General features: G+C 46.5%; 1 protein-coding gene across 3 annotated transcripts; it reads right to left on the bottom strand.

The window, feature by feature from the left end:
* Positions 1 to 7,381: 7,381 nt before the first annotated feature.
* LOC135805577 (glucose--fructose oxidoreductase-like) lies at positions 7,382 to 23,725 on the bottom strand. Of its 3 annotated transcripts, none has more exons than XM_065319636.1 (7): positions 17,616 to 17,853; positions 15,489 to 15,593; positions 13,808 to 13,948; positions 12,458 to 12,543; positions 10,177 to 10,293; positions 9,234 to 9,420; positions 7,382 to 8,420 (listed from the first exon to the last, which is right to left on the bottom strand). In XM_065319636.1, the coding sequence occupies exons 1-7, from the start codon at positions 17,772 to 17,774 to the stop codon at positions 8,160 to 8,162; spliced, it is 1,056 nt and encodes a 351-aa protein (XP_065175708.1). In that variant the 5' UTR covers positions 17,775 to 17,853; the 3' UTR covers positions 7,382 to 8,159. The 3 variants fall into 3 exon arrangements, with proteins under 3 accessions (XP_065175708.1, XP_065175707.1, XP_065175709.1); XM_065319635.1 differs by lacking the exons at positions 9,234 to 9,420; positions 10,177 to 10,293; positions 12,458 to 12,543; ... (1 more) ...; positions 15,489 to 15,593; positions 17,616 to 17,853 and adding exons at positions 19,551 to 19,737; positions 20,577 to 20,693; positions 21,157 to 21,242; ... (1 more) ...; positions 22,568 to 22,672; positions 23,394 to 23,725 and having other exon boundaries at positions 7,393 to 8,420; XM_065319637.1 differs by lacking the exons at positions 7,382 to 8,420; positions 9,234 to 9,420; positions 10,177 to 10,293; ... (2 more) ...; positions 15,489 to 15,593; positions 17,616 to 17,853 and adding exons at positions 18,414 to 19,116; positions 19,551 to 19,737; positions 20,577 to 20,693; ... (2 more) ...; positions 22,568 to 22,672; positions 23,394 to 23,725.
* Positions 23,726 to 24,156: the final 431 nt, after the last annotated feature.

Genomic DNA, 24,156 nt, shown 5'->3' with positions numbered 1-24,156 from the left:
CGAATCAAAATTATCTCGCAATACGTAACGTTTGATACTGTTGTCTTCACGCTGAATGATCGGTCATGTCATTCACACGCCATACACGCCATTCACTTGTATAATTCTGCTCTGGATCACAACCTGTGCAAATGTGTTGTACATGTACAATGTAGATACGTATATACACGTATACAATGTACATGACTGTATTAATACTATTATGTAGCTACACTACACGTCACATGTCACGTCCTCGATAAGAAATCAGGACACTGAACTGTGGTTGGATAGCTCCCAAGCGACCCCACCAAGAATTTCAGTAAACCCTACCCTACCCAGCCGGTGCCGTGGCGTGGCGACCACCATCAATCCACATCTCTGCCATGAGAATGATACTGGGCACATGCACAATGTCATGTAGTACAGTACTTGTACATTGTATGATGTAGATCTACAGTATAGAGATACCTTTTAGAGATACATGTACATGTACATGTACCTCTGTAGATGTGTTAGAGATACATGTACATGTACCTCTGTAGATGTGTTAGAGATACATGTACCTCTGTAGATGTGTTAGAGATACATGTACAGACATGTATCTCTGTAGATGTGTTAGAGATACATGTGCCTCTGTAGATGTGGCCGTATTTCGTCTATCATTCGGAACACAACAGTTCACACAGAATACACTGTACAGTGTACTGTCATTGCAGGACCGCCGGAAGCAGTTTTTCCGGTAGTATCCCGGCGTTCATACTAGTATCCCGGCGTTCATACTTCGTGTATGATAATGATGGCGGGTACACAGCCCCATGCCGTGTGATCAGTCGTGTTGAGTACAATGTACACACCTACCTCCACAGTTGGAAACACAAATTGTGTTGCCTGTTGGTGGCCGAAAAGTAAGTTGGTCCGGTAATAACTTAACCAACCGGACTGGTTCCGGCGGGCCTGCATTGTCATTGGTCCCGTTTAGCAGCTCCCCGGCAGTTTATGATCATGATCATCTCTTGCCGGATTGGAAGGAGGGATCATCTCACTGTAGCCAGTACTGCCTGTAACTGTCTGTAGCCTTTACTGGGATCAGTGTAGGACCGATATCTGCAGGCTTTTGCAGGACTGCAGTGCATGCGCGACGTGCGGTATACTACCGGTACCACATGGTTATCAGCACTGCATTTTTATTAAGCCCACGCGTACAAACCCAGAATAGCCCTGCATTCCATTGCCTACTTCATCCGAGTTCTACTCCTACTACTAGTAGAGCTAGCGGTTGGCCCCAGGTCCCGCCCGCCGCCCACTCGTGAACTCAATGCCCCGGCCCTCGGCAATCGGTGATATGGTGGACAACGCAGTAGGCTACGAAACACCTGACTTTTGTATGCATGCTATGCTGTCCCTTGGCCCCACTGGGGACCGTCAGGCATTACAGTATCGATCATCTGCATATTAAATGTACAATGTATGTTACACTCCCGACTCATCAGTGGAATACCTTGTACGAACCCCCACCAGCACGAATAGAACCACTGCTTGGCCTGGACCCTGATCGAGACGGAGACTCGGAGAGCCCACGCACTCGGCATCTACATGACTTTTTGTACAATGTACCACAGCATCCGCTTCATTATGGACCGCATTGGCACAAAGAAACCTTTTGTCTGGAACTTACTTGAACAACTCCTACAAGTATGCGAGATCGGTGAAATGGGACTTTCTCAGTGCAGCATCACCTCTGCATCTGGTCAGACAGACCTCGTTCTCCTGAATGGGGATACACCGTACAGTATTTCCATTCTGTACTGAACTATAGGGCCTCCTCCAAATCTTGTTTGGGGCTAACGCCTATCACAATGTCAGGTGCTTGGTATGGGCAAGAGTACATAACCTGGTTATACTCTTGGTATGGGTTGTAACCTTGATCACACTAGCACTACTACTACTAGTACTACATGTAGATTGACTGGCACATGCATAGCAGGGTCATGTGCCTAATTGTGGAGTGCGGCTTTGTGTCCCTTCTTTACGCAATCTCCCTTGAAACAAGAAGAAAGGGATGAAGGATGTGCTGTACAATATAATACACCTTGCAGCACATTCTTCAACCTCTTCTTCCTGTTAGAAGTACATGTACATGACGTACATGTAGCTCTGCCCTTCCACATTGAGCCTTAGACTCAGTATTGGACAGTCTGGAACCTCTCTGTTTTGCACACACACACACACACACACACACACACACACACACACACACACACACACACACACACACACGCACACACACACACACACACACTCTCTCTCTCTCTCTCTCTCTCTCTCTCTCTCTCTCTCTCTCTCTCTCTCTCTCTCTCTCTCTCTCTCTCTGTATAATGCGGACCTCAGCCATTACAGCAGTTGCCAGCAGGTGTCGTTAGACAAGCGCCAGCCACTCCACGGCAAGCTACAAATGCCTGGCTCTGCAGTTCACCATGCCTGGCTCTGCAGTTCACCGACCCAACCGCTGCGAAGTGTGATGATAGTAATACTATCTTGATTTTCGGTGAAGTGGTTGCAATCCTCCAACCACTTCACCGAAATACGATAAATCCAAACTACACATCACTGTACACCCTGGCCTGGCAACGTTGCGAAAGACCTCACCAAGTTCACAACTGACTTCGTCTCCTTCGCAAACACGAGCATTCCGATATGTACTTTTCTGTGACGATCATGATGTTCTGAAGGACTCCGCAGATACAGTACAGTACAGTACAGTACAAGGGTCATGTACTACTTGTATCTCGACAATCAGGCATGTCGGAGAGAGAGAGAGAGAGAGAGAGAGAGAGAGAGAGAGAGAGAGAGAGAGAGAGAGAGAGAGAGAGAGAGATAGAGAGAGAGAGAGATAGATAGCCTGCGGAGAGAGAGAGAGAGAGAGAGAGAGAGAGAGAGAGAGAGAGAGAGAGAGAGAGAGAGAGAGAGAGAGAGAGAGAGAGAGAGAGAGAGAGAGAGAGAGAGAGAGAGAGAGAGAGAGAGAGAGGGAGAGAGAGAGGAGAGTGAGAGTGAGAGAGTGAGAGAGAGAGAGAGAGAGAGAGAGAGGAGAGAGAGAGAGAGAGAGAGAGAGAGAGAGAGAGAGAGAGAGAGAGAGAGAGAGAGAGAGAGAGAGAGAGAGAGAGAGAGGGAGGGTGAGAGAGAGAGGGAGAGAGAGAGAGAGAGAGAGAGAGAGAGAGAGAGAGAAAAAGAGGGGGGGGGGAGGGAGGGAGGGAGGGAGGGGGTGGGGGGGGGGGGGGTGGAGGGAGAGATAGATAGAGAGGAGAGAGAAGAGAGAGTGCGTGTGTAACGTGTGTACAAGTATGTGTGTGTTTGTGTGTGTGTATGGGGGGGGGGGGGGGGGGTGATCTCCTGATGGCGATGGGTAGTGGTCTTCGGTAACCTGATTTAACCAGCCTGGAAGGAATCCATGCCGCAGCACTTGAGCTGGACGTGTCCTCATCCTTGAGACGAATAAGTATAGCAACTAGATCAGCACAAGGCCACAAGTATTAGTATAACACAAGACATGTAATCGTATCTACTAGTACAATGCATGGTGTGTACGATGTGATATACATTGTACATGCTCATGTACATTTTTATGATTCCATTCTTTGAAGTTTGATCCTGGAAGAGTGAGTACTACCGGTAAGCCCACGCTACGCCGGTCCTATAAACATACATGTACGTCATCATGTACCACTGACACTTGCCAATTCCAATCTTGTATCGCTGCACAGGGTACCTTGATCTGCATGCACAGGGTACCCTGCAGGCCTGCTTGACCTGCATGCACATGCATACGCCACGGGTGGAATTCAATTGCTGTATTTCACCTGTTTCCTAGCTAGGTTTTACTATATGTCGAGTATGCACTTCCTCTGATACTGGGACTACTAGGAGCAGTTGTCAAAGCAGGTTAGTTCGCTGACGAACTGACTCATGACTGTGATCGTCCGGAGGCGCTTCCTCCTTTGATCTTCAAGAGACGAGATCAAGAGTGCTGAGTGATTGAGTGATGATGGTGTTTTGTCGACCAGGCTAGTGGATGTAAAAGTGGATTACAGTTCACACAGTAAGTGTGGGACTCGCAGAGATGACGTCAAGTGTCCAAGGTACTAGTAGTACTAGTAGCCTATGCCTGTGGGATGGGCATAACCCCCCGGGCCCCGAGGTTGCGGCCTCTTACTCAGTGTAGAAAGAAGCAGCGAGGCGTGTAAGGCTTTATACGATTCCTGATGAGGCTGGGACCCCCGCGACCCGCATTGGCGTCGACCAGATACAAGTAACAAAGACTTTAACCCTAGAACTACCAAATTTTCAACTGCTGTACTCTAGAATTACCGGAGGCATCATACGACTCCACCGGACTTCACCATGCATGTACATATTTATAAGAAGAAAAGATGACTAAAGAGCTAACTGTAACAGTGTAAGTGTTACATGTAAGTTACGCTACAATATCCACTAACACCACCAGTTACTTTTCAATCAGCTCATGCGGTTACATGCATGACACTCAATCGACCAATGGTACTGACGTACTACACCTAACTGGCAATCAGCTCTAGCACATCTCGGCCCGGATGCGCACTCCAACATGTTAACAGCCTTCTAACTAAGGTTCTAAGTAACTTAGTTATACCGTAGAATCCCGCGGATAAGCCCATGGGCTTATCTGTTTCACAAGGACATTTCGGTGGGCTTATACGAGAACATGGGCTTATACGCAGACATGGGCTTATACGCCGACACCAAGTTGTGTATCAAGGAAGTGAGAAGTACATTGCTGAAAACCACTGTGTAACAAAAACAACCGATGATTGTGCTGAAATGTACGGAAAAAACTATAATGTGCACGTACTATGTACATGGTATGGCCAAGAGTCCATAATTTATGGACTCTCGGTATGACCTATAATGTAGGCCCATGGGCTTGTACGATGAAGCTTTGTGATGTTCGAACAAACCCTGGGCTTATGCGCGGGCATGGGCTTATACGCGGGTGGGCTTATCCGCGGGATTCTACGGTACTTCTAGAAATAACATAAGGAGGGGAAGGTGAGCGCAACCACTGGGCAAGCACGAGCTGAAAGTCTCAGCTGTGAAGGACTCTGGCGGATGTACATGACTATGTCGAAGATGATACTGGTAAGACGTTGGTCAGTGTCGTGCAATGTTATCGCATATGAGCTGATTGTAAAGTAACTGCAGGCGCGTCGCACCGACTTTGGAGGTGGGGCGGCCATGGAAGGGTCCGGGGTCCTCCCCGGGAAAAAAATTCAAAAATTGAAGCCAATTGCAAGCATTTCCGGGCATTTTGTGCCATTTCAGTGTACAGTAACTACAATGAAAGACTTTTTGATTCTGCAAAAACCAAGAAGATGCTACGATCGGGAACAAACATTACCCAGGCTCCCCCGGGAAAAAATTTCAAAATTTGAAGCCAATTGCAAGCATTCCCAGGCATTGGTGCCATTTCAGTGTACATGGACTTTTGATTCTGCAACAAACCACGATCAGGGACAAGGATTTGCCACGTTTGCGCTGAGATCATCGCGCTTTGTTGCAGTGTGTTAAAAAAAAAACGGCCGAAAAAGTGCCGGTGCGGTTCCGACGCCCTTGATACCGGTGATGTTATTGGATATTATAGCGTAACTAAATTACGTGTGGCTCTTTGGTCCTCTTTTCTTCTTATAAATAACTAATTAATCCTTGGCTCTCCACCTGAGCTGAGTCTAATGATTTACATATTTGGTATTCTGGTATTCTTTTTGGCGATATGAATAGAAATGGAAGTCCTTGGGTTGAAATGGTACCTTTTAAAAGGAAGGAGGTGCCGCATGCCCTATTTTGGAGACCAGCAGCTGGCGTTTCACGCAGCGAAAGGGCTCGAAATTCTCGTCGGTTTACAGCAAACTAAACTGAAGCATTTGCTTGCCAGGTTTATCCTGCAGTCTCTACATTTCAGTCTACTACCCCAGAAATAGCTGCAGCTTCGCCATCGTTCTCGATTTACTTGAGCAATGTTGCTCATTCTTTCACTTCGGCAATAAACACATGTACGAGCGAAAGCGGAATTGGTTTCGTGAGTCAATCGCGACTCGTAGCAAACAAATCGTTTCCGTTCGCCGCCGTGTCTGGTGACCATCTTTGTGATCAAACCTGAAGACTGAAGTAGCAGAGTAGTTCCTGGAAACTATTTCTACGCATTTTTACTTGATTATGTCGCGTCCATTCTTATCCAGCCGAAGGGCCGTCCGCGGATTATTATGGGTTCAGAGGACGCCTTTTGTGGCGATAAGTTGAGAAACAAATGCCGTGAAATCGCCTTCACTCAAAATAGAGTTCTCTCCAATTTACCGTTTTCCTCCTATCTTGTGCACTCTATCATTAAATTGATCCTATGCTGGTCAATAAGCGCGGATATAATTGGGGCCGTCCAAGATTACCAATAGTATTTTCAAAACGAAATGTTTTCGTTTGGGGGTGGGTGGGTTTTAGGAGTTTCGTTTTGAAAATAAATATTGAATGTACATGGAGAATGCCCAGTTACTTCTGGGTGCCGACGATTGTAATCATAGTTTGTTGTACTGCATTTAACCTGCAGAAAGAGTGGGTGGGTGGTCGGGGGTTGACACAAACTAAAACCTTTCGTTTTGCAAAAAAAACAACCAGTGTTAAACCCCGGACGGCCCCGAATATTGTGCCGTTATTCGCGAGTTGTTGTTATACCCTAGGCCGTTCTTCACGAGGTTGACTGTAGTACAAGTTCTATACCGGTACCTTGAAACAGTGGACTATTATTAGTGCCTGTACTGTGAGCTAGTACTCGTGAAAGCAAATACATAGAGCTGCCCGTAAGTAATACGTCGATACTTGCAACGTTTAACTCGGATTTTGTGCCATTTTGTCGCACTCGCTGACTGTATAAGATTTGGTTACGTTGGTGGACAGTTAGTCATAACTCGTAACATTTTGTCCTTCTTCTTTTCACAATAATTGCAACGAGTGAACTTTACTGAAGACTACAGTAGTTGGGAAAGAGGAGCAATGACTTGTGGCCATCATAAAGGCAAAGACAAGCAAAACAGGTGATCACAAAGTACCTAGAGACAGCTATACGTACAGAATAAATAATCACGAAAGAGTGCAATGCTGATGTTGTAGACCTGACGATCACCGCAAAACAAACTGATTGAAGTGTTTATGCGGGGGGGGGGGTGTAGATGCCTGATCCGTGCCAAATACAGTACTGCTCAATGAAATCCAGTCGCGTCACTCAAGTACACGCCGGGCGTTGCGCAGCCCTAGACCTGCGCACACTCAAGTTGGCTGTGCAATGGTGCGAGGCGCAAACTTGAGTGACACGCCGGACTGGATTTCATTGACAAGACTGGATTTCATTGAGCAGCACTGTACAAAACAAGCTAAGTCAAATCAACTGGATCTGGAGGCTTTCCAAAAATTTGAACAATAAAAAATCCGGATAGTGGCCAAATTTATAGGCTGACCAACCCTTCCACACCCCCACCACTCCTGCCCTTTTGGAAATGATAGCTTTTGAGTTCTCCAACAATGTTATAATGTGGGTTTTTATTCATTCGTCAGCGTGTTTGTATATGGATACTCCACTAAAACTATGTCTTATCCACGACCCCCACACAATGCTCTCTCTGCCAGGCTAAAGCTGGATCCGCTCCAGTAGAAGAAAATAGATTGAAGAGCTTGTGTGTTCAACCCGAGAAAAGCAAAGACCCGGCTTCATTACGATTCCCTGCAAGCTTACATGTCAGGTGCCGAAACATCATTAGCTTGATAAATTTTTACAAGTTTTAGATCAGACAACCACACAGCAATCAACCTACTTGTGCGATGTCAAGCATGGCCGTGCAATCTGTCGCTTTTGAAAAATAAAAGAATTCCCCGGGCATTTAACCATCCACTCTCTTCTAGCCACAATCCGAATTTTCTATTTACCAAAACTTACGGACTGCGGCCCTTGTTAGTGCTATACGGTAACTTGTACAGCAGTAGCACCAGAAAACCGTGAATAGTAGCAGCAGCAGCAGCAGCAGCAGCAGCAGCAGCAGCAGCAGCAGCAGCAGCAGTAGCTACATGTACTGACAACTAACCACTAACTAGCCCGGTGTTCATTCCTAGCTGTCCCAAACTACTTTCTCAAACCGCTTGCTTTCCAAGGAGCGGTAAATAGCCCAGGCAATGCGAGGCTCGCCACTGCAATACATGGCGTCGGCATCGAGTGGCTTATTGTCCAGCACCGCACTGACAAACGCTTCGATCTCCGGTGGAAAGGATTCCACGTAGCCGAGAGCTGGGCCCTGACTCTCACCATTCACATGCTCACGGTCGTATACGGTCACACCTCCTTTGAAACCTCCACCAATGGTTATCTCACCCTGGATCAGAAAAGCATAAGCGTAGGAAGACCAAAAAAGGTCATTTCAAAAATGCAATCAATTACTGGTACAAGCATATTCCAGTTTGCACGGTTGGACACAATCCAGAAGGCATTTCAGCAGTTATTACACCAGTATACTAGCGCTTTGGCCGAGTGGTTGTGCCTTGTGGGCTTGCCTGCGAATCACAAGATCCCGAGTTCGAGACCTGCGCTGGGAGCAGGGAGCGTGTACTGTGCTAACAAATGCAGTGATGCATGCGTGAACCACTATACCTGCAAGGAAATGTGCCGGCACCCACGGTCAACTGGGTACTCACTACTGGGAGTGAGGGTAACATGGATGCAGCTAACGAGGTTTGCCCCCTTGTCAGGGCATTGGTTGTGAGAGTTACCACCTCACCCTCGCCGTTAGGCGCTGCATCTGCCACCCTGGTATTACAGGCATGGTGGTGGCCTGGCACGAGAGAAACTTCCTAAGCTGGTTCAGTGGTTGTGTTTCTCAACACAATTGTATAGCCGGTGGTAACGCGGACGTGCAAACTTTACTTTACTTTTTGTTACACCAGTATTCCAATCAGTGCATGGGATCTTGTAGCTACCATGAACTTTCAAGCCATGCAGTGCATTACACTGGACTAAGTATGTAACGCCACGCCATGATTTGCATCAGGCTTAGCTCAGGTTGTACGGCTAGCCAGGTTTCTGGTCGTGTTCTACTGTACTGGAAACGACAAACCAACATCACAGGACTTCCTATCCATTGCAACAGCCTGATGATTTCCAAAATGCTGCATCGTGACTAGTACGGTACCTTTGATCCATATACTTGAAAGAACGGCGTGTCCGATAAGGCATGGCTTGCATACATCCCATGGAAGCAAGCGGTCTTTCCATTCTTGAATCTCAGCAGTGCCTGTGCCTGCGTTTCATATCCGGCTGGCATGCCCTCATATGCGCTTTCACTGACAGTGCCCACCACTTCACCCACTTCACCCAGCCTTACACGACCAGCATGGCATCACATCCACTTCACCCAGCCTTACACGACCAGCATGGCATCAGCACTTCACCCAGCCTTACACGACCAGCATGGCATTACATCCACTTCACCCAGCCTTACACGACCAGCATGGCATCAGCACTTCACCCAGCCTTACACGACCAGCATGGCATTACATCCACTTCACCCAGCCTTACACGACCAGCATGGCATCAGCACTTCACCCAGCCTTACACGACCAGCATGGCATTACATCCACTTCACCCAGCCTTACACGACCAGCATGGCATCAGCACTTCACCCAGCCTTACACGACCAGCATGGCATCAGCACTTCACCCAGCCTTACACCACCAGCATGCCATCAGCACTTCACCCAGCCTTACACGACCAGCATGGCATCAGAAAGCAGCAAACAAGCAAAACACAACAACAAACATAGGTGTAATGAGACATAAATCTCACTAAGAAATGTCACTGGCGAGCACTCCAAGCAAACTGCAGTTTGCTAAAGAAAGTACCTACATACTTAAATCAAGGTGAATACCCCTTGGCGCACGCTGTCCATCAGTAAACACACATTTCCTTTGCAGAGTTTGCCATGAAAATCATGGATAATGCTACGCTTTAAATTTTCTAACATGACTTGTAAACTGAACCAAGGCAATGGACGATCTCAGTGGTGTTGGCTGAAATCACAAGTCAACCATGGCAGACAATTATGTATTGGCATTGGTTTAGCATCGGGCCCTTACCACATCCGTAGTGGTCTCAGCCAGTGACAACTACCATTCATTAGGATTCCACCGCCGACCCGGGATGGATCACATCCCCAGTGTGTGCTGCCGTCCACATCCTTCATGAATGGCGAGCTTAGAAATGAACAACGCATCCATGCACGCACGCACAAATATACACACACAAACATTACTTACGCACACACCCACACACACACACACACGCACACACACACACACACACACACACACACACACACACACACACACACACACACACCATTGGACCATTGGACGCCCATCGCCGGAGGCGATGATAGCGATGCTACAGCAGAAGCCATGCAGCTTGTGCTGGGATTGCACCATTCAACAGATTGCAAGGCTGAAGAATTGACCGCCACTATTCAGCCTGGTCTACACCACACAGCTATGAAGTGGCTTTTTCTGGCCAGTGAATCCCTACTTTTTGGACCACACACACACACACACACACACACACACACACACACACACACAAACACACACACACACACACACACACACACACACACACACACACACACATTGATTGGGAAAGAAAGCTATAAAATTATAATGCTCAACATTTCTCAGATCCTGGTCTTTTCTCGCATGTTGTTCTGTACTGGACGGTATCTCTCACCGTCAGCGGAAGTACATGACAGCCTGGATGGGCTTTTTTGCAGCGTTTCACGGGTCAACAACTTGTGAGACGGGTATGTCTCTCTATACGATGACCGTGGTTGTCAATATAATTGAATTGCTACTTCCTCCAGAAAAAAACTTTGTGACTTCAATCAACCGATCAGTTCTTGTGTATTGAGCTCTGAGGAATCAAGCAATGGTGACTCCAAGTGACACTGAAACGGTGTCTTTCTTTTTAGGGCTGAAACGACCATTCAATAACTCCTAACCATCAACCAATACCATTAACGATCGATATAGGTTTTATCGATTCTTGTCGGCTCTATCGAACACCAGTTTATGATGAAATTTTACGATGCCTTTGCTGCGTTAGAAATTTGTGGCACCGCACTGCTGACATCTGTAGATATATGGCTGGTTTTACAATGTATCAACATGAACTACTCAAGTTGAGAACTTCATGTTGTTTTCACTCACAAAGCGACTGTTCAGTACATGGGGTAGTGGTCTACCAGAGCAATCACACTCACCACCGTGGTGGTTTTCCAGAAATGAGTAGAAGCAAAAAACCACACTCGCAGCCACATAATAGATAAATAGCCGAAAAACATCTAAATCCATCAAAGAACCGCCAGCAAGCGGGAGAAAAGGCCGTGAAATCAAGTGAAACAGCATGGCCAGTGGTGAGCATGGATGACTGGGCAGCAGGGGAGCGCCTGAAACACATTGACTCCCTACATTCCTAGCCGCGACCGCTCAACCGGGCTAGAGGAAAAACACGCCTTTCGGCCAAAAAACCTTTCTATTTCATTAATTCCTGCCCCGCTGCCAGTCAGACCCAAGAATAGAGATAGCAAGAAATGGTATGTAATAACCGGTGTATGTCATAATCATAAGCCACACACATAGGCATAGACTGTCAAGAAGAACAGTGGACGACTCCCATGAAACCAGGGTGGGTGGGCGGGCAACTTCAACTACCACGAGGAAAAACAAAGACCACGATGGCAGGTTCAACGGAGTTGCGCAGAACAAGAGCAAATGCACGAAAATATTTGTGAGTGAAAAATACGTTTTTTGCACTCTTTCGCTACGCTCAGCCATGAAAAAACAAAACTTTCTAGAGCGGAGAATCTTGTCATCACCCTCTGGCAACTACTCTCATCTCCGACTTCTCCCACAAATGAACCGAAAAGGCAAAGTCTTCTCTCCCGATCTCTTTCAAAGCCACAAATCAATTTTACTGCGCTTGAAAGTACATGATTGCACTCGTTTCTAATATCGGATGGAGTGCAAGGGCTAGAATAGTATACATACTGGTATATCTATCTTTAAGAATACTGTCAATGATATGCATGCATAAAAAATCATTAGCACTCTTTTGAACACTAACGATTATCGATTGCACTCTAACGATCGATATGCGAGTTATCGGTATAATTGTTTCAGGCCTACTATTTTTCATATTAATATACACACTTCAAAAAAGTATATCCACTACAATGTAATTGTTTTGAAGTATCATAAGCACAATACCTACTTAGAGTTTGACTACAAGAAGGTTACGAATGTTTTCCCCGAAGGAAGTAATTTCATGCACAAACATGACCGCGAAGCACACTCTCCTAATAATCACCTGAGTTTGGTCTCCCAGTAGGACGCCTTTGCAAAATACACATCACCGATGCGTCCGCTGTCAATGATTTCCTTCACTTTGACAACCTGCCATGTCGAGAATATCCAATCAGGGCATGGAACAGAGACTGAAGTGGAATATTGTGTTTGTCACTGCGCAGCGAGCAGCGAAAGAGTGTAAAAGACGAATTTTCATGCACTCACATGCACACACATGCTCCTTTCAGAGCGCTAGAAACTCTGTCCAAAGTGAATTTTGACCATGGCACATCAGTCGTGGTGAGGTCCTAATATTTTTCTCAGCCTGCCATGGTTGTGGAGTGCAAAATTCCATACTCGTTTCCTTGGTTATCACGGGCTGCTGCCATGGAATACTGTAATATACTTTGTACAAACACGTCTAAAATTTGTGGACTCCTTCGTCAGCCCCTTAGCAACAGTTTAGGGTCAAGTTTTAGAGGTCAATGTTAGAACAGAGGCCGTGCAGCATGTCTGTGTATGATGGTCTAACCTGTAGGACCGAGGTCTATGCAAGCTATCATTACTGAGAGCTACTAGTGCTCCCCATCACTGTACTGTACGCATTCACGCACACAATTGATATTCTGTAGGCATCATGTTACGGAGCTTTCCGGAGCTCTGGGTTATTGGTTGTTTGAATAAAGCGAGATAGAATACCAAACCCGGCGCCCTCCCTAGTAAGGTCCATGTTTTTCACTGCCTTCGTCTGTGCTGGGTTTCGATGGCATGCTGTCGGCCGTGTATTACTCAGTTACTCAGTTGTTCGGTTCATTGCCCATTACTAGTATCCTCTCTCTCTCCCCCCCCCCACACACACACACCTCACTCCCAGTCTCTCTCTATCTATCTCTCTCTCTCTCTCTCTCTCTCTCTCTCTCTCTCTCTCTCTCTCTCTTTCTCTCTCTCTCTTCTTGTTGAGTGAAGGGCAGTGGGGCAGGTACCAATACAGTAAAAATGTGTTTGGCCACAAAGTCTGTTTTTCCCCTGGCCCAGTGAGTGGTTGAGGCTAGAAATTGAGGCAGTCATGTTTTCAAGGTGCTTCTCTACTGCCCAGTCACTCAAACCTTGCCACCATTTAGTCAAAGGGTCCGACCCCCTTCCACTCGTTTTCGATTTTGTTTTAGATTCACACATGAAAAATGCGGCCTCAAATCGATTGTTCCGGGTGCTCACTGCGCCCGTACGTTGCATTTTGTGTGACAAGGCACATGGAACATGAAAAAATGGGTGAACTGCCCCCCCCCCCCCCCCCCCCCCACTGCCCCCTTACAACTTTGATTTTTCCTCGCTAGAACCCTGTTGTAGCCTAGCTATCTCGTCAGCAACTAACCTCTGGCCAGTACTGTGCATTCTCTCCGATCATGAACACTTTCTTGTTCTGTGTTACATGATCCTGTCCAGCTGTCAGCAGCTTTTCACATTCTCTATGATTAGTCGCCATTGGCTTCTCCAGCAGAATATGCTTGTTGGCCTAGAGATCAGCATAGACAACAGACATACAAGTACATGTACAGGTACAGGGTTCACACGTGTTGTCGGTTTGGCAGCATGAAACAAGGTGGAGACAACACACACACACACACACACACACACACACACACACACACACACACACACACACACACACACACACACACACACACACACACACACACACACACACACACACACACACACACACACACACACACACACACACACACACACACACACACACACACACACACACACACACACACACACACACACACACACACACACACACACACACACACACACACACACACACACACACACACACACACACACACACACACACACACACACACACACACACACACACACACACACACACACACACACACACACACACACACACACACACACACACACACACACACACACACACACACACACACACACACACACACACACACACACACACACACACACACACACACACACACACACACACACACACACACACACACACACACACACACACACACACACACACACACACACACACACACACACACACACACACACACACACACACACACACACACACACACACACACACACACACACACACACACACACACACACACATGTCTGAACTAAAACAAGGTTTATCTAGGGGCATGTTCGTTTGGTAGGATCGGGATCCCGATCCACTGGATCCACTGGATTCGCACCCTTTCGATTGGTCGAATCTGGATCCGGATCCTTCGGATTTGGATCCGATCAACCCACCTCGGGGAGCAGGGTTGCCCGGATCCATCGGATCCAAATGTGACCTTTGTGCGTATATCATTATATGGCGGGGTTGTAAAAACCATTTTTGTACACATTGTGATAAGCACACATGGATGGAGATAGAGTTTGTTGACTGTTTGTACGACGGAGGCGATGAGTACGACGTTCATCCTTTTGGGTGATTTGTGAGCACCATTGTCAACATGGCAACAGTCAAGGTCCAAAATAAAGTGTTCAGTTGAATCTGAAGGATCCGATGGATCTGAGATCTGGATCCTGATCCCGATCCTTACCAATCGAACATGCCCTAATACCATGTACAGGATTCTAGCCAGGTCAAAATAGAAGGGGGGGGGGGGCATGAGAAACAGTTACCCCGTATCCCATTTTTCCACTTTCCCAATATTGTTTTGCAACGCTAAATGCAACTTATGGGGCGAATCCCCGACTTCGGCGCAGACAAACGTGCCTTTATGAACCATCTAATAGTGACTTTCGACTGCATTTTCGTTAAATTGCATGAAAAACATGAACATCGGAAAATGAGTAGTGGGCGACACTTTTTCACAGGGGGTACTCGAACAGGGGGGGGGGGGGGGGGGCTGTGCCCCCTCCTTTGGCCAGAACCCTGATGTATATGTAGATCTAAACAGATAATATGCTGAGAGGCTTGAAGTATTCTGCAGTTTCAGTGCATTGCATGATTACACCAATCATAACGCACACCATGCACAGGTGGATGTTGAACTAACCTTCATGCACGCCAGCGCATGGTCGAAATGAAGGTCATGCGGTGTCATGATGTCCACAGCATCAAACTCTCCCCATTCCAGAGCCTTGGTCAGGTTATTAAATATCTGTGGAGCACCGTGAAGATGATGATGGTAGACATGTCATGCAATACAACAACATGCATAGCAGTCACCTGACTAGTAATGTAGACATGTAGACACTGGCAGTAATCAGACTCAGCGTTTACACATACTCCTGTGCCGGCAACAGACTGTCCCCCGTGAATCCCGCGGCAGAATATCAGAAATTCCGTGCAGAATTCTGCGGCTGAAAACAGTAAATTCTGCGCTAACTCTGCAAATCCTTCCAAATTCTGCGGCATTTCTGCATGGGAAATGAGCGTAAAAACAGATTGAATTTCCGCAACACCACCGAATTTTGTTGTCCCTATAAATTCTGAACCGAAATTATTCGAAATCCTGGTTCAAAAAATTGAAAGCTCCAAAATGTACCGTGCAAGTTGATTTTGAAAGTCACAAGCGTGGTTTGGCTCCAGAAAAAGCAGTTTTTCTCTCTTTTCTGCAATATTCCGCAGGATTTTCTGAATTCTGCGTACACTACTGGATTCTGCGGAAATTCTGCAATCCGCGGAATTCACGGGGGACAGCACAGAGGCACTGTCGCTAAGCGTGTGAATGATTGATACCGGTAGTGGTGGCGTCATGGTCGGGGAGTAGCAAGCAGATGAAAATGTCGACACATGAAGTATCTACATGTAGGTATTGCTCTCTTTTTCCTTGTTTTCTCTACTCTCTGTCTCTCTGTCTCTCTCTCTCTCTCTCTCTTTCTCTCTCTCTCTCTCTCTCTCTCTCTCTCTCTCTCTCTCTCTCTCTCTCTCTCTTTCTCTGTCTCTCTCTGTCTCTCTCTCTGTCTCTCTCTGTCTCTCTCTGTCTCTCTCTCTCTCTCTCTCTCTCTCTCTCTCTCTCTCTCTCTCTCTCTCTCTCTCTCTCTCTCTCTCTCTCTCTCTCTCTCAGTCTGTCTCTCTCTCTGTCTCTCTCTGTGTCTCTCTCTGTGTCTCTCTCTGTGTCTCTCTCTGTGTCTCTCTCTGTGTCTCTCTCTCTATCTCTTTCTCTGTCTCTCTCTGTCTCTCTCTGTCTCTCTCTGTCTCTCTCTCTGTCTCTCTCTCTGTCTCTCTCTCTGTCTCTCTCTCTGTCTCTCTCTCTGTCTCTCTCTCTCTCTCTCTCTCTCTCTCTCTCTCTCTCTCTCTCTCTCTCTCTCTCTCTCTCTCTCTCTCTCCACACTATACTTTTCGCTATATATTTTTTCAATCTTTTTTTTGTTTCTCTTCTTCTCCCGATTTTCTGATGCGTGAAGTAGGCGCGGATGCCGAGACCATTGGTCGGCGGAGCCTGCAGCACCCCATCACCACCGCTGCGTTGCATTTGCAGCCCCATTCAGTCAATGTCTTGTTAGTCTGCTGTTTTGTCATTTCCTGCTTCTTTCTTCTTTTACGAATTGGGTGCGTGGTTTCAAGTAAAAAATAAATATAAAAAAAGTGAAATATTGAGCTGGACCACGGGATGGTCCAGTACTGGACATCATCACTGGTAGCTTTGCCGTCCATGCAGACATCCACTGAGTGCCACCCTGGGTTTACCAGAATTTATCTTACTTGTACCGCGACACCTTAGCCATCGCATCCACCAGTGCACTTAGCCAAAATAGCGGACGGTAGTGGCTATGTAGGTGTCAACTTATTGAATGCAATGAGTGAGCCAGCGTGCCCGTATTCAGTGTGTGCTTTCCATGTAGAACATGTACTGCAAACACCGGCTCAATGAAATCTCAATGAAATCTCAATAAAATTTGATCCCGTGGATCCAGTTTGCGCCCTGCGCCACTTCACATCCCAGTGCTCGCAAGGCCGCACAGCTGCACAATGCCCGGCGTGGCATTCATTCACTTGATCGGATTTCATCACTATCAGCACTGTATTGTAGTATTACATGTTGTTCACTATTCGTAAAAATAAGTTTTAGAATACAGTACAATTGAAACAGAAAGGGCTGCACATTTGCACCGGCTAAATTTTCTATGAAACGGCAAACCTAAAATTCAAGTCCAGGTACTAGTATTGCTAAGCCGACCTTTGGACTTCCACCGACTTCTTTGGCGAATTGTGCAGAGTTCTCTTCCTTTGTATCAATGAGTGCTTCCACAACGGCACGACCACTGCGTCTGTAGCCCTCCAAATGCTGGCGTGCAATAAGGCCGCACCCGGCCATAGCAACTCTTAGCTTCGCCATAGTTACACCGTGACCCTATTATGACTAACAAGGGAATGGTTGATCACAACGCTGAACTCTAGCACAAGCTCCCCAAACTAACTTAGTAACTACTACTAGTAGTAGTACTTGTCATCATGGTCATGTTTGTCTATGAAGTAGGGTCCACTACCCTGACTACTCCCGGACACGAGCGGATGCTCAGCCTGACATGTTCACCATGCATGGTGTTCAAAGCGACTGTCATAAAATTTGTGATGTCGCTTTGAACCATGATCTGCTCTCACTCTGCTGTTGTGATTATGGTGTTGCCGTGTAAGTAATAATAATTCTATGAAAAGCGATCCTGTCAGCTTTTCTATTCTTGTTATATTATGTACCGTGATGGCAATACTGCCAGTGACGGCAGTAGTGATGCACCGGCACTCACCGGTAGTCTTGGTATGCAATTACATACACTGTGACTTCATGTTATCCATTGTTTTGAGGGAAAGGTGCACTGGTGCAGATGGGAAAAGTCTGAAGAAGAAAATGACTGTCACCGCCAGAACTCGAACCAGGGAGACAAGTACAGCTACAACTTACAAGTCATGATCAATGATCTCATGCACCCATGGACGGCAAGATCAATGCACATGTACACTGAACTACAATCAACGGTTGGAGTTATCCAATGTGAAAGTGAGCTACTGTACAATTTCTAAGATTTCAGCTGGTATTCCAAAAGGAAAGGTAAATAAGTTCATTTCAATCTATGGGGAAAGGGCTTGAAATATTGTATCCAGAAAGGTCCAAAATAATAATAGTTCTATACCGCACAACTTGAATAGAATTGGATAATTACTAGTATACTGCGAGAAAGTAATAGTAAATATGCAGAGTTTCACACGAATAATAAGTCTAAACGGTTGAAATTTTGCTCAAAGAAATACGAGCTGTGAATGAAATACTCCGACACGTGGCCGCAGACCAGTGACTTGCATGTCACCTGTTCTAAATACAAAGTAAGCTAACCGCTATGGATTAGTAGTGATAAGACTTATACAGTAGCTGCTGCTGCTGCTGCCTCGGTGATGATAACTAAACCACCCCGCAGTGAACAGCCTTAGCTGTCCCAGACTTTCTCCCACTGCTTGCTCTGTAAAGAGCGGTAAATTGCCCAGACAATGCGAGGCTCACCGCTGCAGTACATCGCATCGGCGTCGAGTGGCTTGCTATCTAGCGCCGCACCGACAAACGCTTCAATCTCAGGCGGAAAGGATTCCATGTAGCCGAGAGCTGGGCCCTGGCTCTCACCATTCACATGCTCACGGTCGTATACGGTCACACCTGCTTTGAAACCTCCACCAATAGTTATCTCACCCTGGATAAGAACAGCAGAAGTTTGATCAGCCAAAAATAGGTCATTTCAATACCGTACTGCAATTGCATGCATATTCTAGTTTGTGTGGGTCTGTGACAGTTCAGAACCCTATTGCAGCAACTTCACCAGTCCTCGACAGTCGACACTACTTCTTACATTCCCAGCTTGTGTGGGATCTAATAGCCACAGCTTTCAACCCACGCAACAGATGACACAAAACATGTGTCGTACACGTGATAATTGCAAAGCATGTCATGCTGAGCACACCAGCTCTCACTAAGGTTGTACTGTGTTAGTCAGTCTTCTACTCGTCATCTAGTAAGCTAGTATACTAGAAAAAATCGAGAAGACCATGGCGGAAACTGCCCATTCCTTAGCAGCTTTGAAGCTACTGGAAGGGAGTCGTCTCAATATACTGCATGCTAGTGCAGTACCTTTGATCCGTATACTTGAAAGAACGGTGTGTCCGACAGGGCGTGGCTTGCAACAAGCCCATGGAAGCATGCGGTCTTGCCATTCTTGAATCTCAGCAGGGCCTGTGCCTGCGTTTCGAATCCGGCTGGCATGCCCTCAAATGCGCCTTCACTGATAGTGCCGACCACTTCATCCACTTCACCGAGCCTTACACCAGCATGGCATCGGAAAACAAAACAAAAAATGGATAGGGCATGTGGAGACAAGAACTATATTACAGCAATAGAACTAGCAAGGCGGACATTGAATGTACAAGCCTTGCAATAACATTATATGAGTCTACATAATTCCGGCTCACTATTATTCTGTTATTGCTTCGCTCAATGTCAGCCTTGCTAATTCTATTTTTCAGAGTAATCAAGTGAAGAGAAAAACATATTATTATTATTGACACATCAATTAAAGAGACTTCGAAGTGCTCCATTGACCAGTACACCAAGCAGAGAATAGTTTGTTCCACAGAAAACCCAAATCAACCATAACAGCCATATGTAATATATACAGTGGAACCCACATGGTACGCACTCTGAAAAGACTCTCTGATAAGACATACTCTTGCTTATTAAGGACAGTGTGTGGAGCACGGCTGTATTGATCCATACTGAAGTATGTTGGGGTAAGAAGGAGTATCTTGGATACTAAGTACACTTTGCTGCTGCCCATGGGGGTATGCCCTATAAGAGAGTTCTACTGTATCAGTTTTTTGTTTGTTTGCACGTCCGCGTTACAACCGGCTATACACGATTGTATTGAGAAACACAACCAGCTTAGGAAGTTTCTCTCGTGCCAGGCCACCACCATGCCTGTGATACCAGGGTGGCAGATGCAGCGCCTAACGGCAAAGGTGGGTGATAACTTTCAGAATCATTAACACAGTAGTGTATTAGTACAGTAGTGTATTAGTACAGTAGTGTATTAGTACAGTAGTGTATTAGTATAGTAGTGTATTAGTATAGTAGTGTATGGCCGTGTCCATCGGCCCTTACCACATGCGTAGTGGTCTTATCCAGTGACAACTACCACTCATTAGGATTCCACCGCCGACTCGAGATGGATTGAACTCCCAGTGCTCGCTGCTGTCCACGCGCTTCTGGAATGGAGAGCTTCGAAATGAAAAACACATCCATACACACGCACACACACGCGCACACGCACACACACACTACTACTACTACTATTGACTACTATTGACAGCTGCCAGAAATTGGCCACGCCGCTCCCAAATGGGACACACACACACACACACACACACACACACACACACACACACACACACACACACACACACACACTGACACACATACACTGACATTGAATGAAATGCTCAACACTTCTCACATCCTGGTCTTTTCCCGAATATTGTTCTGGACGAGACAATATCGCGCACCGTCGGAAGAACATAACCTGCCTGGGTATTTCGCAGTGTGTCACGGCGTGTGTCAATAACCTGTACGAAACGTAGTTCTCTCTACATGAAGACCGCGACAGCCATTATCATTGAATTACTAGTTGCATGCACAGACATACCCGTATGGATGCGGAGCAAAACTGTCTTTAAAAGATCACCTGATGCTGGTCTCCCAGTAGGACGTCTTAGCAAAGTACACATCGCCGATGCGTCCGCTGTCAATGATTTCCTTCACTTTGACAACCTGCCATACCAACAACAACAGTCAATAGTGCAAGGAACAAAGACTGTTGTCCAGGCACCGAGTTTCGTATTCATGGTTTTATTTCTGTTAGTGTTGCGTGCTACTTTCTACGTGAAGTGTGTGGGCTACAGTGAGGGCTTTCTCCCACCTGCCTGTGTGGATTCACAGGAAGCGTGAGTTATGAAGTCTGAAGAAAATGTCGAACGGTCTCTGCTGGGATGACAGCTACACCATAGCTCAGTGGTTAGAGCATCGCTGGCCTAAAGCGAAGGTCTCTCGTTCAAATCCTGGTGGTGACAGACAACGTTTTCTTCAGACTTTTCCCGATTGCATCTTTACCCCAAACCAATGAATATTGTACTTATCGTGTTAATTTTTCCTGTAAAGATGGCTCGCTTCTCTATAAAGAATAAAATAATAATAATTCTGGCCACAGAGTTGTAGCCAAAACGACATAGCGGGGTGCTGTAACGCCTTTCAAAATCTGCCCGACCCTCTCCATCCAAAGCTTTAATTAAAAGTGTCACTGTACAATGCCTGGTTAGAATTACCAATACAGGTACCCCTCTTATGGGTGACTCATGCAGCTATAACGAGACACCTGGCGAAATGGTGGTAAATACACGCCTGTCCCCAGAAGCTCTCTACATGTGTAAGCCATGTGTATTTACTATTTAGCGCCATTTCGCCAGGTGTCTCTTTACCGCCATATGAGTCAACCATAAGTACAGCTGCAGTGGAGTCTTCAATTTCAATACCTCTAGTTTCCCTGTATATGACGTATTGCACACATACCGGCACTAAAGGGCAACCCATTGTACTTGTTCCGACCTTGTGTACAATGGCAATCGGCCTGCACTATTACTTCATTAGGGTTGTGGTACTTGTGTACTGGTAGTCGGGTGCGTGTGCTAAAAGTGGACATCACGGGCGATCGGGTGCCTCAAATCGGAGCCGGAATCTAACCTGAAATTATCCGAGTCAGTTTACATAATATCGTGATACATTGCCGCAGTGTCTATCTCTATTTCACCGAGACGAACTAACCTCTGGCCAGTACTGTGCATTCTCTCCGATCATAAACACTTTCTTGTTCTGTGTTACATGATCCTGTCCAGCTGTCAGCAGCTTCTCACAGTCTCGGCGATTAATTGCCATAGGCTTCTCCAGCAGAATATGCTTGTTGGCCTAGAGATCAGCATAGATAACAGTCATACAAGTACATGTAGGTCTTAATCACAGATGATATGTGGGGAGGCTGGATAATTGTGCAGCTTGTTGTACATGTACACCAAATAATCAGTCCAGGTGGATGTTGAACTAACCTTCATGCACGCCAGCGCATGGTCGAAATGAAGGTCATGCGGTGTCATGATGTCCACGGCATCAAACTCTCCCCATTCCAGAGCCTTGTTCAGGTCATCAAATATCTGTGGAGCACAGGGCCAGCGCCGGGACATGGGTAGACATGGTAGACATGGCTATACATTAGTATGTATGTACATTGTAGTTGTCATGTGACTACTGTAGGCACAGTGTAGACATCTAGTAATCAGGATTGCAGACACGCTCTATTCCTCTCTCTCCTGTCGTGGCCCGGGGTACTGTCGCCGCAAGTAAGCGTGTGAATGATTGATATTCACGGCAGCCTGCTGGCCCAGGCAGCAAACAGGTGAAAACGTGGATACATGAGGAGTGGAATATTGAATTTGTCCTCTCGGGATGGTCCAGTACTGGACATCATCACTGGCGGATTTGCGTTCCGACATGCACTGGGTGCCACCCTTGGTTTACCTTCCTTGTGCCCAACGCGTTATCCATCGCATCCACCATTGCCCACCGGCCGGCACCATTGCACTTAGCCAAATTATCGGATGGTAGCGGCTATGTGGGTGTCAAGTATTGAATGCAATGAGTGAGCCAGCATACCCGTGTTTGTGTGCTTTCCATGTAGAACATGACTTGTACTGGAAACGGAGTTTAATTTAACTGGTAACTACTTAGTTGTTGACTGCTTGTCCCATTTTAAAACACTCCTTGTCCCATTTTAAAACACTCTGCAGTCTGCAGATACTGATCAAAAAGAAAGGTGGGCACAGAAATATTCTACACTGAAACTGCAGACCCTGTGACTGAGCCAATAGTGCCGACCTTTGGACTTCCACCGACTTCTTTGGCGAATGATGCAGAGTTCTCTTCCTTTGTATCAATGAGCGCTTCCACAACGGCACGACCACTGCGTTTATAGCCCTCCAAATGCTGTCGTGCAATAACGCCGCACCCGGCCATAGCAACTCTTAGCTTCGACATAGTCACTTCACTATAAACGACTAAAGGCCAGTACTAGCACGGTTTTATCGCAACACCAGACGAAATTTCAGATCAGTGTCACCACTCAAGTAATAATTCGTTGATATTCCACTAGCAGCACTTCCACCCAAAATGAATCAGAGAACCGTACCTCCCCAGTCGAGTCCCCATCCCTGCCTATAGCGGATTTGTAGCCTCGGAACTGGCTTCATAATATTTTTATTTTCACTCTCACTCGGCCACGGCCACCCACACTCCACATGCCATGGCTCAGCTCATTGCTATGTTAGTATAGTATGTAGTGCAAGTGACGCCTCGCCGAACCGTGTCTGTCAAAACTCATAAGTCATGTCCTAAGTCGTTTTCTGTCACATAACTGGTTGTTTCGTATACAGTAATCTACCGGTACCGTACTCTCCTTGCTGCATACATGGAGACACTGACCCTTGCGCCCGCTTGCATGGGTGTGATATGAGAATGTTCAGAGTAAAACATTTCTATGAGTAAACTAGCAAAACGGGCACAATCACCGTGTGAATCAGGCACAATCAAATCAGGCCATGTTCACCATGTTTACAGCTAGGCCATAGGTGGACCAAGCGAC

This window comes from Sycon ciliatum, chromosome 1, assembly GCF_964019385.1.
Source record: "Sycon ciliatum chromosome 1, ocSycCili1.1, whole genome shotgun sequence".
Lineage (NCBI taxonomy): Eukaryota > Metazoa > Porifera > Calcarea > Leucosolenida > Sycettidae > Sycon > Sycon ciliatum.
Note: the sequence above shows the minus strand (reverse complement) of the source record. Positions and strands in the feature narration are given on the sequence as shown.

What these genes read in the sequence shown, in the direction of transcription:
- LOC135805577 (XM_065319635.1), bottom strand. Translation starts at nt 23,552, where the DNA reads ATGTCGAAGCTAAGAGTTGCTATGGCCGGGTGCGGCGTTATTGCACGA. An exon ending in ATGCGCTGGCGTGCATGAAG is followed by an intron (nt 22,431 to 22,567) that starts GTTAGTTCAACA and finishes GCTGATCTCTAG; the next exon opens with GCCAACAAGCATATTCTGCT. An exon ending in ATGCACAGTACTGGCCAGAG is followed by an intron (nt 21,243 to 22,289) that starts GTTAGTTCGTCT and finishes TTGGTATGGCAG; the next exon opens with GTTGTCAAAGTGAAGGAAAT.